Genomic DNA, 13,563 nt, shown 5'->3' with positions numbered 1-13,563 from the left:
CCGCCTGCAACCACAGGGCTCTCCAGAGGATTGTGCGGTCTGCACAATGCATCACCGGGGGCAGACCACCTACCCTCCAGGACACTTACAGTACCCGATGTCACAGGAAGGCCAAAAAGATTAGCAAGGACAACAACCACCCGAGCCACTGCCTGTTCACCCCGCTACCTTCCGGAAGGCAAGGTCCATACAGGTGCATCAAAGCTGGGACCAAGAGACTGAAAAACAGCTTCTATCTCAAGGCAATTATACTGTTAAATAGCCATCACTAGCACAGTGAGGCGGCTGCCTACATACAGACTTGAAATGATTGGCCACTTTAATAAATGGAACTCTTGTAACTTTAATAATAACCACTTTAATCTTGCATTACTCATCTTGTTATGCAGGTGAATGAGGACCCAAAAGCGACTTGGCGAAAACAGAGTCTTTAATCCAGAAAAGGAAATATGCAATACTCCTAGACAAATCGGAGCGGTAAATAAAGCATAAAAAACAATTCCACTCGTAATGACGAGAACAGACTGGAGACTCGATCATAAACTGTAGGTTGCCTCGGGAAGGCACTTGACCGTAGCAGACTCAGACACCTGCTCACCACGCAGCATCTGAGGGAAACACGACACGACAGGGCGATACAAAGACACAGCACGGTGAACAATATACAAGGATCCGACAGGACAGAAACGGAAAACAAGGGGAAAAATAGGGACTCTAATCAGGGGAAAAGATAGGGAACAGGTGTGGAAGACTAAATGATTGATTAGGGGAATAGGAACAGCTGGGAGCAGGAACGGAACGATAGAGAGAAGAGAGAGAGGGAGGGAGAGAGAAAAAAAGGGAACGAACCTAAAAAGACCAGCTGGGGGAAAACGAACAGAAGGAAAAGCAAAATGACAAGACAATATAAGACAAAACATGACAGTACCCCCCCACTCACCGAGCGCCTCCTGGCGCACTCGAGGAGGAATCCTGGCGGCAACGGAGGAAATCATCAATCAGCGAATGGTCCAGCACGTCCCGAGACGGGACCCAACTCCTCTCCTCAGGACCGTAACCCTCCCAATCCACTAAGTATTGGTGACCCCGTCCCCGAGAACGCATGTCCATGATCCTACGTACCTTGTAAATAGGTGCGCTCTCGACAAGGACGGGAGGGGGGGGAGGGAAGACGAACGGGGGTGCGAAGAAAGGGCTTGACACAGGAGACATGGAAGACAGGATGGACGCGACGAAGATGTCGCGGAAGAAGCAGTCGCACAGCGACAGGATTGACGACCTGGGAGACACGGAACGGACCAATGGACCGCGGAGTCAACTTACGAGAAGCTGTCGTAAGAGGAAGGTTGCGAGTGGAAAGCCACACTCTCTGGCCGCAACAATACCTTGGACTCTTAATCCTACGTTTATTGGCGGCTCTCACAGTCTGTGCCCTGTAACGGCAAAGTGCAGACCTCACCCTCCTCCAAGTGCGCTCACAACGTTGGACAAACGCTTGAGCGGAGGGAACGCTGGACTCGGCAAGCTGGGATGAGAACAGAGGAGGCTGGTAACCCAGACTACTCTGAAACGGAGATAACCCGGTAGCAGACGAAGGAAGCGAGTTGTGAGCGTATTCTGCCCAGGGGAGCTGTTCTGCCCAAGACGCAGGGTTTCTGAAAGAAAGGCTGCGTAGTATGCGACCAATCGTCTGATTGGCCCTCTCTGCTTGACCGTTAGACTGGGGATGAAACCCGGAAGAGAGACTGACGGACGCACCAATCAAACGACAGAACTCCCTCCAAAACTGTGACGTGAATTGCGGGCCTCTGTCTGAAACGGCGTCTAACGGGAGGCCATGAATTCTGAACACATTCTCGATGATGATTTGTGCCGTCTCCTTAGCGGAAGGAAGTTTAGCGAGGGGAATGAAATGTGCCGCCTTAGAGAACCTATCGACAACCGTAAGAATCACAGTCTTCCCCGCAGACAAAGGCAGACCGGTAATGAAGTCTAGGGCGATGTGAGACCATGGTCGAGAAGGAATGGGAAGCGGTCTGAGACGACCGGCAGGAGGAGAGTTACCTGACTTAGTCTGCGCGCAGTCCGAACAAGCAGCCACGAAACGGCGCGTGTCACGCTCCTGAGTCGGCCACCAAAAGCGCTGGCGAATAGAAGCAAGAGTGCCTCGAACGCCGGGATGACCAGCTAACTTGGCAGAGTGAGCCCACTGAAGAACAGCCAGACGAGTAGAAACAGGAACGAAAAGAAGGTTACTAGGACAAGCGCGCGGCGACGCAGTGTGCGTGAGTGCTTGCTTAACCTGTCTTTCAATTCCCCAGACTGTCAACCCGACAACACGCCCATAAGGAAGAATCCCCTCGGGATCAGTAGAAGCCACAGAAGAACTAAAAAGACGGGATAAGGCATCAGGCTTGGTGTTCTTGCTACCCGGACGGTAAGAAATCACAAACTCGAAACGAGCGAAAAATAACGCCCAACGAGCTTGACGAGCATTAAGTCGTTTGGCAGAACGGATGTACTCAAGGTTCTTATGGTCTGTCCAAACGACAAAAGGAACGGTCGCCCCCTCCAACCACTGTCGCCATTCGCCTAGGGCTAAGCGGATGGCGAGCAGTTCGCGGTTACCCACATCATAGTTGCGTTCAGATGGCGACAGGCGATGAGAAAAATAAGCGCAAGGATGAACCTTATCGTCAGACTGGAAGCGCTGGGATAGAATGGCTCCCACGCCTACCTCTGAAGCGTCAACCTCGACAATGAATTGTCTAGTGACGTCAGGAGTAACGAGGATAGGAGCGGACGTAAAACGTTCTTTTAGAAGATCAAAAGCTCCCTGGGCGGAACCGGACCACTTAAAACACGTCTTGACAGAAGTAAGAGCTGTGAGAGGGGCAGCAACTTGACCGAAATTACGAATGAAACGCCGATAGAAATTAGCGAAACCTAGAAAGCGCTGCAACTCGACACGTGACCTTGGAACGGGCCACTCACTGACAGCTTGGACCTTAGCGGAATCCATCTGAATGCCTTCAGCGGAAATAACGGAACCGAGAAAAGTAACGGAGGAGACATGAAAAGAGCACTTCTCAGCCTTCACGTAGAGACAATTCTCTAACAGGCGCTGGAGAACACGTCGAACGTGCTGAACATGAATCTCGAGTGACGGTGAAAAAATCAGGATATCGTCAAGGTAGACAAAAACAAAGATGTTCAGCATGTCTCTCAGAACATCATTAACTAATGCCTGAAAAACAGCTGGCGCATTGGCGAGACCAAACGGCAGAACCCGGTACTCAAAATGCCCTAACGGAGTGTTAAACGCCGTTTTCCACTCGTCCCCCTCTCTGATGCGCACGAGATGGTAAGCGTTACGAAGGTCCAACTTAGTAAAGCACCTGGCTCCCTGCAGAATCTCGAAGGCTGATGACATAAGGGGAAGCGGATAACGATTCTTAACCGTTATGTCATTCAGCCCTCGATAATCCACGCAGGGGCGCAGAGTACCGTCCTTTTTCTTAACAAAAAAAACCCCGCCCCGGCCGGAGAGGAAGAAGGCACTATGGTACCGGCGTCAAGAGACACAGACAAATAATCCTCGAGAGCCTTACGTTCGGGAGCCGACAGAGAGTATAGTCTACCCCGAGGAGGAGTGGTCCCCGGAAGGAGATCAATACTACAATCATACGACCGGTGAGGAGGAAGGGAGTTGGCTCGGGACCGACTGAAGACCGTGCGCAGATCATGATATTCCTCCGGCACTCCTGTCAAATCGCCAGGTTCCTCCTGAGAAGTGGGGACAGAAGAAACGGGAGGGATGGCAGACATTAAACACTTCACATGACAAGAAACGTTCCAGGATAGGATAGAATTACTAGACCAATTAATAGAAGGATTATGACATACTAGCCAGGGATGACCCAAAACAACAGGTGTAAAAGGTGAACGAAAAATCAAAAAAGAAATAGTCTCACTGTGGTTACCAGATACTGTGAGGGTTAAAGGTAGTGTCTCAAATCTGATACTGGGAAGATGACTACCATCTAAGGCGAACATGGGCGTAGGCTTGTCTAACTGTCTGAAAGGAATGTCATGTTTCCAAGCCCATGCTTCGTCCATGAAACAACCCTCAGCCCCAGAGTCTATCAAGGCACTGCATGTAGCACCCGAACCGGTCCAGCGTAGATGGACCGACATAGTAGTACAGGATCTAGATGGAGAGACCTGAGTAGTAGCGCTCACCAGTAGCCCTCCGCTTACTGATGAGCTCTGGCTTTTACTGGACATGAATTGACAAAATGTCCAGCAAGTCCGCAATAGAGGCACAGGCGGTTGGTGATCCTTCGTTCCCTCTCCTTAGTCGAGATGCGAATACCTCCCAGCTGCATGGACTCAGTCTCTGAGCCAGAGGAGGGAGATGGTTGCGATGCGGAGCAGGGAAACACCGTTGACGCGAGCTCTCTTCCACGAGCTTGGTGACGAAGATCTACCCGTCGTTCAATGCGGATGGCGAGAGCAATCAAAGAGTCCACACTGGACGGAACCTCCCGGGAGAGAATCTCATCTTTAACCACTGCGTGGAGTCCCTCCAGAAAACGAGCGAGCAGCGCCGGCTCGTTCCAGTCACTAGAGGCAGCAAGAGTGCGAAACTCTATAGAGTAATCCGTTATGGATTGATCACCTTGGCATAGGGAAGCCAGGGCCCTAGAAGCCTCCCTACCAAAAACTGAACGGTCAAAAACCCGAATCATCTCCTCTTTAAAGTTCTGGTAATTGTTAGAACAATCAGCCCTTGCCTCCCAAATAGCTGTGCCCCACTCTCGAGCCCGGCCAGTAAGGAGTGATATGACGTAAGCAACCCGAGCTCTCTCTCTAGAGTATGTGTTGGGTTGGAGAGAGAACACAATATCACACTGGGTGAGAAAGGAGCGGCACTCCGTGGGCTGCCCGGAGTAACAAGGTGGGTTATTAACCCTAGGTTCCGGAGGCTCGGCAGACCAGGAAGTAACAGGTGGCACGAGACGAAGACTCTGGAACTGTCCAGAGAGGTCGGAAACCTGAGCGGCCAGGTTCTCCACGGCATGACGAGCAGCAGACAATTCCGGCTCGTGTCTGCCGAGCATGGCTCCTTGGATCTCGACGGCAGTGTTACGAGCGTCTGTAGTCGCTGGGTCCATTCTTTTGTCGGATCCTTCTGTTATGCAGGTGAATGAGGACCCAAAAGCGACTTGGCGAAAACAGAGTCTTTAATCCAGAAAAGGAAATATGCAATACTCCTAGACAAATCGGAGCGGTAAATAAAGCATAAAAAACAATTCCACTCGTAATGACGAGAACAGACTGGAGACTCGATCATAAACTGTAGGTTGCCTCGGGAAGGCACTTGACCGTAGCAGACTCAGACACCTGCTCACCACGCAGCATCTGAGGGAAACACGACACGACAGGGCGATACAAAGACACAGCACGGTGAACAATATACAAGGATCCGACAGGACAGAAACGGAAAACAAGGGGAGAAATAGGGACTCTAATCAGGGGAAAAGATAGGGAACAGGTGTGGAAGACTAAATGATTGATTAGGGGAATAGGAACAGCTGGGAGCAGGAACGGAACGATAGAGAGAAGAGAGAGAGGGAGGGAGAGAGAAAAAAGGGAACGAACCTAAAAAGACCAGCTGGGGGAAAACGAACAGAAGGAAAAGCAAAATGACAAGACAATATAAGACAAAACATGACACATCTCATATGTACAGTATATACTGTATTATATACTATCTATTGCATCTTCACTGTGCTGCTCTGTCATTGCTCATTCATATATTATATGTATATATTCTTATTCCATTCCTTTACTTAGATTTGTGTGTATTAGGTATTTGTTGGGGAAGGAATTGTTAGATATTACTTGTTAGATATTGCTGTACTGTCGGAACTAGAAGCACAAGCATTTTGCTACACTCACAATAACATCTGCTAACCGTGTGTATGTGACCAATACAATTTGATTTGATTTGATGTGAGAAGAACATCAGTGCATTAGCAGGGCAATTCAAGCAAGGACAATATGTTGTTATATTGTTTTGGGCCTAGAGCCTACTGCACAAACCTCAGTACTACAGTACTGCTTTTAATTATTTTATGTTGCATAGGCTTACGCTTTTTAAGTAATGTTAAAAAACATCTGAACAGTAGATCTTGGCTTGCATTTTGGAAAGTGAACTCGACTCAAGTAAGGTTGGTGACTACTGTTTTAAGCAAAAAACATTGCCATAGAGGCTAGCTACTTCTTTCCCGCTCCTAACTAGCCAACTAAAGCTAACACACAATCACATCGAGCAGCTGAAATGACAGCAAACTATGTGCACTGTCATTTGTTTTACCTTTGTTTCTATTGCCATTTATTTTGAACTGTCTCTGAACTTCAGAGTTGGCTTAACATTGTACCAGAGCTAGCTAGCTAACAAGCTTGTGTGTGCAGAGCGGCACCATAATTAAAAACACTTCTTGCCTTTTCATAGTTAAGAAATCTAATGTGAAATGTGATAGCTATAGTATCCCTAACTACCATTGAAAAGTCAATCCATTCTTCTCTTAATTAAAAGTGAATCCATTTATCTCTCATTTTTATATCGTTACTAATGTTAATCAATCTTTCTTTCCACAGTATGAATTCAAAGTGAAAAACATAAAGAAGAAGAAGGTCAACATCATAGTCTCAGTGGATGGAGTGAAGGTGGCACTAAGAAAAAAGAAAAAAGTGAGTCTGTTTATAGTGAGTCCTTTATTTATTTTTCTGCAACCTGTTAATATCTTTACATTTGTGACTGTCTGGAGCTTAGGGGCAGGGAGTGGATGGGTGTTGTGTTGTTTCTAACCTCCGCTGTCAGACTGTGCCCACTCAGCCATTACTGAGGTGTGTCATATCCTGGGATTCTGTTAAGGAGTGAGTGGAATTCAAATCCTGTCACCAGCAGTGAGAGGGAATGATTAGCGAATCTGTGCCCTGCTAAATAAAGCTCCAGACATGGTAGAGTGAAGGAAAGGAGTGAATATGTGCCTGGCTAAACTACTGTTTCCGACAGGGTAGAGTGGCAGAGTAGCAAATCTGTGCCCTGCTAAATAACGCTCCAGATATGGTAGAATGGAAGAGAGGATTGAATCTGTGCCCTGATAAACAATGCATGAGACAAGGTAGAGTGCAGGGCAGGAGCAAATCCGTCCTTTGCTAAAAATGCGTCCCCTATTCCACTCACCCCGTCTTTCTCTCTATAAAAGCTTTCCTTACAGCAGTTCTACACCGAGCTAGGTTTACTATCATTCTTGCCAGTAGTTAGACTGGGATTACCTTGAGTGACCTCTCTCCTGTCTCTCAGTTTTACTACAGTTCACTATTAAAGCCAAGCTAGAAGTACAGTCATAATCCCTGGTATGCAAACAAGCATAAAGAAGCCACTGGTATTCAGCAGATGTCTCCTACTCTCCTAATGTCCTCGACCTTCGATTGTTTAGAGTCCTTTATGTAGATGTTCCGTTCTTTCCTCTCCCTCCTTTTTCTCTCTCTCCTCTCCTCTCTCTCTCTCTCCTTTCTTTCCTCTCTCCAGCCAGTGTTTTCTAAAGAGAGGACTGTACAAATCAGTTAGATACGGCTCAAGGCAGCGACTGAGGGCTATGAATTAAATCCAATTGTATTGGTCACATACACATGTTTAGAAGATGTTATTGTGGGTGTAGCGAAATGCTTGTGCTTCTAGCTCCGACAGTGCAGTAATATCTAACAAGTAATGTCTAACAATTTCACAACATATACCCAATACACACAAATCTAAGTAGGAATGAATTAAGAATACATATATAGACGAGCAATGTCAGAGCGGCATGGACTAAGATACCGTAGAATAGTATAGAATGCAGTATATACATATACGATGGGTAATGCAAGATGTGTAAACATTGTTAAAGTGACTAAGATACAGTAAAATAGTATAGAATACAGTATATACATATGAGATGAGTAATGCAAGATATGTAAACATTATCAAAGTGACTAGTGTTCCTTTTCTTAAAATGGCCAGTGATTTCTAGTCTATGTCTATAGGCAGCAGCCTCTGATGGCCTTGAGATAGAAGCTCTTTTTCAGTCTCTCGGTCCCAGCTTTGATGCACCTGTACTGACCTCACCTTCTGGATGAAAGCGGGGTGAACAGACAGTGGCTGGGTGGTTGATGTCCTTGATGATCTTTTTGGCCTTCCTGTGACATCGGGTGCTGTAAGTGTTCTGGAGGGAGGGTAGTTTGCCCCCGGTAATGCGTTAGGCAGACCACCCCACCCTCTGTAGAGCCTTGCGGTTGCGGGAGGTGCAGTTGCCGTACCAAGCGGTGATACAGCTCGACAGGATGCTCTCAATTGTGCATCTGTAAAAGTTTGTGAGGGTTTTAGTTGCCAATCCCACTTACCTCTATAGAAACCTATCATGCATTTCGCCTCTGTAGAACATTTTAACAAGCCTTAACAACCTTTAACAATGGTGAGGAGTAGAGGGTGGTGGAAGGTGGATGATGGCTACAAAGAGGACGTATGTGGCCTGGGTATAAATATCCCCTAGCTGCATTAGCTTCCCCCTCCCTCCCTCACACTGATTACAGGCAGGCCTTCATTGTTCTTAGTGGTCCTCCAGGGCACACCTCTAAGTTAAACCACACAAAGGACAAGTCATGCGTGTGTGTGTGTGTGCTGTGCATTTCTCCACTCTATCCCACTCTAAATGCCAATGGATGCTTCCATGTCCTCGAGGGTGCGCCGGCCTATCTGCTCCTCGGGGGTCCAATGGCCTATATCTCACCTCCCTACACATCCCAGCCAAAAAAACTATGTGGATGTGGCATTAATTATGCAGTCAGTGGAGGGGTAGAATGAGACCCAATACTTGAACACAAACTGCCAGCAAGTCTTCTATATCAAAGTCATTCCAGTGCAGAATGGATTACCCTTTAGAGTCCACACAGACCAAGGCCCTTACCTTTATATGGGAACCATATAACTTGTGGAGGGAAATGAGAACAGAGAGAGGAGGAAGGAGGGAATGAAAAAAGGAGGAAAGAATATAGAAGGAAGAGAAAGGGAATAGAGAGAGGAGGAAGGGCGGAATAGAGGAAGTGACCACTAGACCGTGAAGGATAAATTGCCCTCGATAACCCCTGTGGAAAAAAAGAGAAGCGCCTCAGACTCTGGTGAGGCCCTCTAAGCAGACAGTAAGGGCCTCTGCCAGACCCAGATGCTCTGGTTGTATTATTCTAAACAGCTGGAGTGAACTGGTGTTTTTATTGTTATTATGAGCTGTACAGTGAATGAAAGGTATTGTGGGTTAAATGGGGCTCTAATGGGTTGTGTCTGCTTTGTCTCTCAGCCTGCTCTCTGGCTAGGGATGAAATTTCAACTCGTCCAGATACTGCCTCATTTACATCTCACAGAATGGAGGAATGAAAATAGAAATGTTTGAGTGGAAATAGTGTGTTGGTGGGGAAATGAAAATCAAATGAAGAAAGAATTCCAATCGCTCTCCTTTTGACATATATATTATCTCAGTAAACTGGGATGAAGCCCAGTATAGAGAGAAATAGAGAGAATGAGAAAGAGAGAGCGAGAATGACAGAAAGACAGAGAGAGATAATGATAGAGACCGAGAGCGAGAGAAAGCTAGGGAAAGTGAGAGAACGAGAGAGACTGGAAGAATGAGAGAAAATGGGGAAAAAAGCGGCCAAAGAGAACAACTGGTGAGTAAGAAAGATAGGAGAGAGGGAGCGAAGAAGATGAGAGAGACCGAAAGAGACAGAGAGAGCAGAATATCTAAATGGAACATCACAGCTAGATAACTGCTGTATTCACCTTGTGGATTGTGGATCGATTGGCTCAGTATAATCAATATTTCCAGTCCTTGAGCCCAACATCCAGCCAAGTAAGGTCAAAGTTAATTACCATGGCAATCTGAGACACCGTGTTAAATTACAGTAGCGGTAGTTAGTGGCGACAGCCTAGTTTTAAAGTGTCTGATGTAGGTTTAAAGGTACCTCACAGAGGACCTGACCTCCTCTCACTCTGCCTTAGCCTCTCTCACACACTTCCCTAACAGACACAAACCCCTGGCTGACTCTCTTCCACACACTCCTCACTAAACCAGTGTTATTCTGTCTTTCCACAGAAGAAGGAATGGACATGGGATGAGAGTAAGATGATGGTAATGCAGGATCCCATTTACAGGTAAGACTTCACTCTTCAACACCATCTTACAGCAGTAAGTTTGTCCCAACAGAGGGCATGTCAGGTCAAGGCGGGGCCGAGGTGATTGCTATGGTGACAGCTAGTGTCGTAACTAGGGCTGTTGCGGTGACCGTATTACCACCACACCGGCGGTCACGAGTCATGAATGCAGTCAAATTCCACATGACCTTTAGTCACGGAAATTGTGCTTCTCCAAGCTCTGATGTTGCTGCTGGTCATTGGCATGCTAACAAACTTGCTAACTGCCTGGTACTCAGCACTCTATTGTCCCTCTAATCACTCTGACATCAACACAAATATTTTTGAAAATTGAATCAAACACTTCATGAGAGCCCATGAGCTCATGTTGAGCAACATTTCTACAGGCTGTGCAATTGCGGGAGAAAACAGAGTTAAGGCCACTAATAAAAAGAGGAGGATCCCATCAGCTTGCCAAAGGCTCGGTCTACTATATTTATTTCTCAACTTTCCCAATATTAAGCACATTGCTCCACTTTACAACAGGAGTATAGCCTACCTGACTGGCATGAAAATAAACCACGGGGGGAAACCCCGTATTGGTATTTTATTAGGATCCCCATTAGCTGTTGCAAAAGCAGCAGCTACTCTTCCTGGGGTCCACAGAAAACATGAAACAATACAGAATTACATAATACAGAACATCAATAGACAAGAACAGCACAAAGACAGAACTACATAAAAAAATAAAAGGCACACGTAGCCTACATATCAATGCATAAACACAAACTATCTTGGTCAAATAGGGGAGAGGCGTTGTGCCGAGAGTTGTTGCTTTATCTGTTTTTTGAAACCAGGTTTGCTGTTTATTTCAGCAATATGAGATGGAAGGAAGTTCCATGCAATTAGGGCTATATATAATACTGTACGCTTTCTTGAATATGTTCTGGATTGGGGGACTGTGAAACGACCCATGGTGGCATGTCTGGTGTGATAAGTGTGTGTCAGAGCTGTGTGTAAGTTGACTATGCAAACAATTTGATCACAAGTGATGCAGTCAGTCTCTCCTCAACTCTTAGCCAAGAGAGACTGGCATGCATAGTATTTATATCAGCCCTCTGATTACTATTAAGAGCAAAACATGCCGCTCTGTTCTGGGCTAGATTCCTTGCAGCACTGGACCATATGACTGGACACTAATCAAGATTAGGCAAAACTAGAGCTGGCAGAACTTGCTTTTTTGGAGTGTGGTGTCAAAAAATGACATGTATTTTTTTTACCCTGCCCCTGTTTCGATACAGGTGCATGATAATGGTCCATTCTGAATCAAAACAAATGTCGCACATACAGTTCCAGTCAAAAGTTTTATAACATCAACTAATTCCAGGGTTTTTCTTTATTTTTACTATTTTCTGCATTGTAGAATAATAGCGAACACATCAAAACTATGAAATAACACATATGGAATCATGTAGTAAGCAAAGAAGTGTTAAACTAATCAAAATATATTTGAGATTTGAGATTCTTCAAAGTAGCCACCCTTTGCCTTGATGACAGCTTTGCACCCTCTTCAATCTACACACAATACCCCACAATTACAAAGTAAAAACAGAAATACCTCATTTGCATAAGTATTCAGACTCAAAATTGAGCTCATCCTATTTCCATTGATCATCCTTGAGATGTTTCTACAACTTGATTGGTGCCCACCTGTGGTAAATTCAATCGATTGGACATGATTTGGAAAGGCACACACACCTGTCTATATAAGGTCCCACTGTTGACAGTGCATGTCAAATCAAAACCTAAGTCACGAGGTCAAAGAAATTGTCTGTAGAGCTCCGAGACAGGATTGTGTCGAGGCACAGTTCTGGGAAAAGACACCAAAAAATGTCTGCAGCATTGAAGGTCCCCAAGAACACAGTGGCCTCCATAATTATTCAATTGAAATTTGGAACCACCAATATTCTTCCTAGAGCTGTCTACCCTACCAAACTGAGAAATCGGGGGAGAACCCGATGGTCACTCTGACAGAGCTCCAGAGTTCCTCTTTGAAGATGGGAGAAAGGCCTTTATGGTAGAGTGGCCTGACAGAAGCCACTCCTCAGTAAAAGAAAAATGACAGCCCAACTTGGAGTTTGCCAAAAGACATCTAAAATGACTATCAGACCATGAGAAACAAGATGATCTGATCTGATGTAACCAAGATTGAACTCTTTGGTCTGAATGCCAAGTATGACGTCTGGAGGAAACCTTGCACCACCCCTACGGTGAAGCATGGTGGTGGCAGCATCATGCTGTGGGCATGTTTTTCCGTGGCAGGGACTGGGAGGCTAGTCAAGATCGAGGGAAAGATGAACGGAGCAAAGTACAGAGAGATCCTTGATGAATAACTGCTCCAGAGTGCTCAGGACCTTAGACTGGGGCGAAGGTTCACCTTCCAACAGGACAACGACCCTAAACACAGAGCCAAGACAACGCTGGCTTCAGGACAAGTCTCTGAATGTCCTTGAGTGGCCAAGCCAAAGCCCGGACTAGAACCTGATCAAACATATCTGGTGGGACCTGAAAATAGCTGTGGAGCGACGCTCCCCATCCAACCTGACAGAGCTGGAGAAAATCTGCAGAGAAGAATAGGATAAACTCCCCAAATACAGGTGTGCCAAGCTTGTAGTGTCATGCCCAAGAAGATTTTAGGCTGTAATCGCTGGCAAAGGAGTGTCACGTTCTGACCTTAGTTCCTTTGTTTTTGTCTGTGTTTTAGTATGGTCAGGGCGTGAGTTGGGGTGGGCAGTCTATGTTTGTTTTTCTATGTTGGTTTTTGAGTTCGGCCTAGTATGGTTCTCAATCAGAGGCAGCTGTCAATTGTTGTCCCTGATTGAGAATCATACTTAGGTAGCCTGGGTTTCACTTTTGGGTTGTGGGTGTTTGTTTCCGTGTGAGTGTTTGGGCCACGCGGTACTGTTTCATTTTGTTCACATTGTTTATTGTTTTGTTCCAGTGTGAGTGTTTGTTTATTAAGAAGACATGAACACTTACCACGCTGCACCTTGGTCCTCCTCTCTATCAGACGGCATACGTTACAGAAACACCCACCAAAGAAGGACCAAGCAGCGTGGTATCGGGCAGCAGCGAGCTCAGGACTCCTGGACATGGGAGGACGTTTTGGACGGCAAGGGTTGCTACAAATGGGTGGAGATCCTGGATGGAAGGGATCGCCTCCCATGGGAACAGGTGGAGGCAACCAGGAGAGCGGAGGCAGCAGGTAATGGGAGCCAGCGCTTCGAGCGAACATGGCTGGCAAGGAAGCCCGAGAGGCAGCCCCAAAA

The 13,563-nt window shown here is 46.4% G+C and overlaps 1 protein-coding gene across 7 annotated transcripts in view; it reads left to right on the top strand.

Annotated features, from left to right (window-relative positions):
- The window catches only part of LOC124037882 (carboxyl-terminal PDZ ligand of neuronal nitric oxide synthase protein-like), a 259,421-nt gene that overhangs the window by 132,148 nt on the left and 113,710 nt on the right, over positions 1 to 13,563 (top strand). For 4 of the 7 annotated variants that reach the window (XM_046353077.1, XM_046353075.1, XM_046353072.1 and 1 more), the window contains 2 exons: positions 6,667 to 6,774; positions 10,197 to 10,255. In XM_046353077.1, coding sequence (XP_046209033.1) covers positions 6,667 to 6,774; positions 10,197 to 10,255 — 167 coding nt within the window. The remainder of the gene's footprint in view (positions 1 to 6,666; positions 6,775 to 10,196; positions 10,256 to 13,563) is intronic. The other 3 variants (XM_046353076.1, XM_046353074.1, XM_046353079.1) reach the window with 1 other exon arrangement.

The sequence above is a fragment of the Oncorhynchus gorbuscha genome, linkage group LG06 (assembly GCF_021184085.1).
Source record: "Oncorhynchus gorbuscha isolate QuinsamMale2020 ecotype Even-year linkage group LG06, OgorEven_v1.0, whole genome shotgun sequence".
Taxonomy (NCBI): domain Eukaryota; kingdom Metazoa; phylum Chordata; class Actinopteri; order Salmoniformes; family Salmonidae; genus Oncorhynchus; species Oncorhynchus gorbuscha.
Note: the sequence above shows the minus strand (reverse complement) of the source record. Positions and strands in the feature narration are given on the sequence as shown.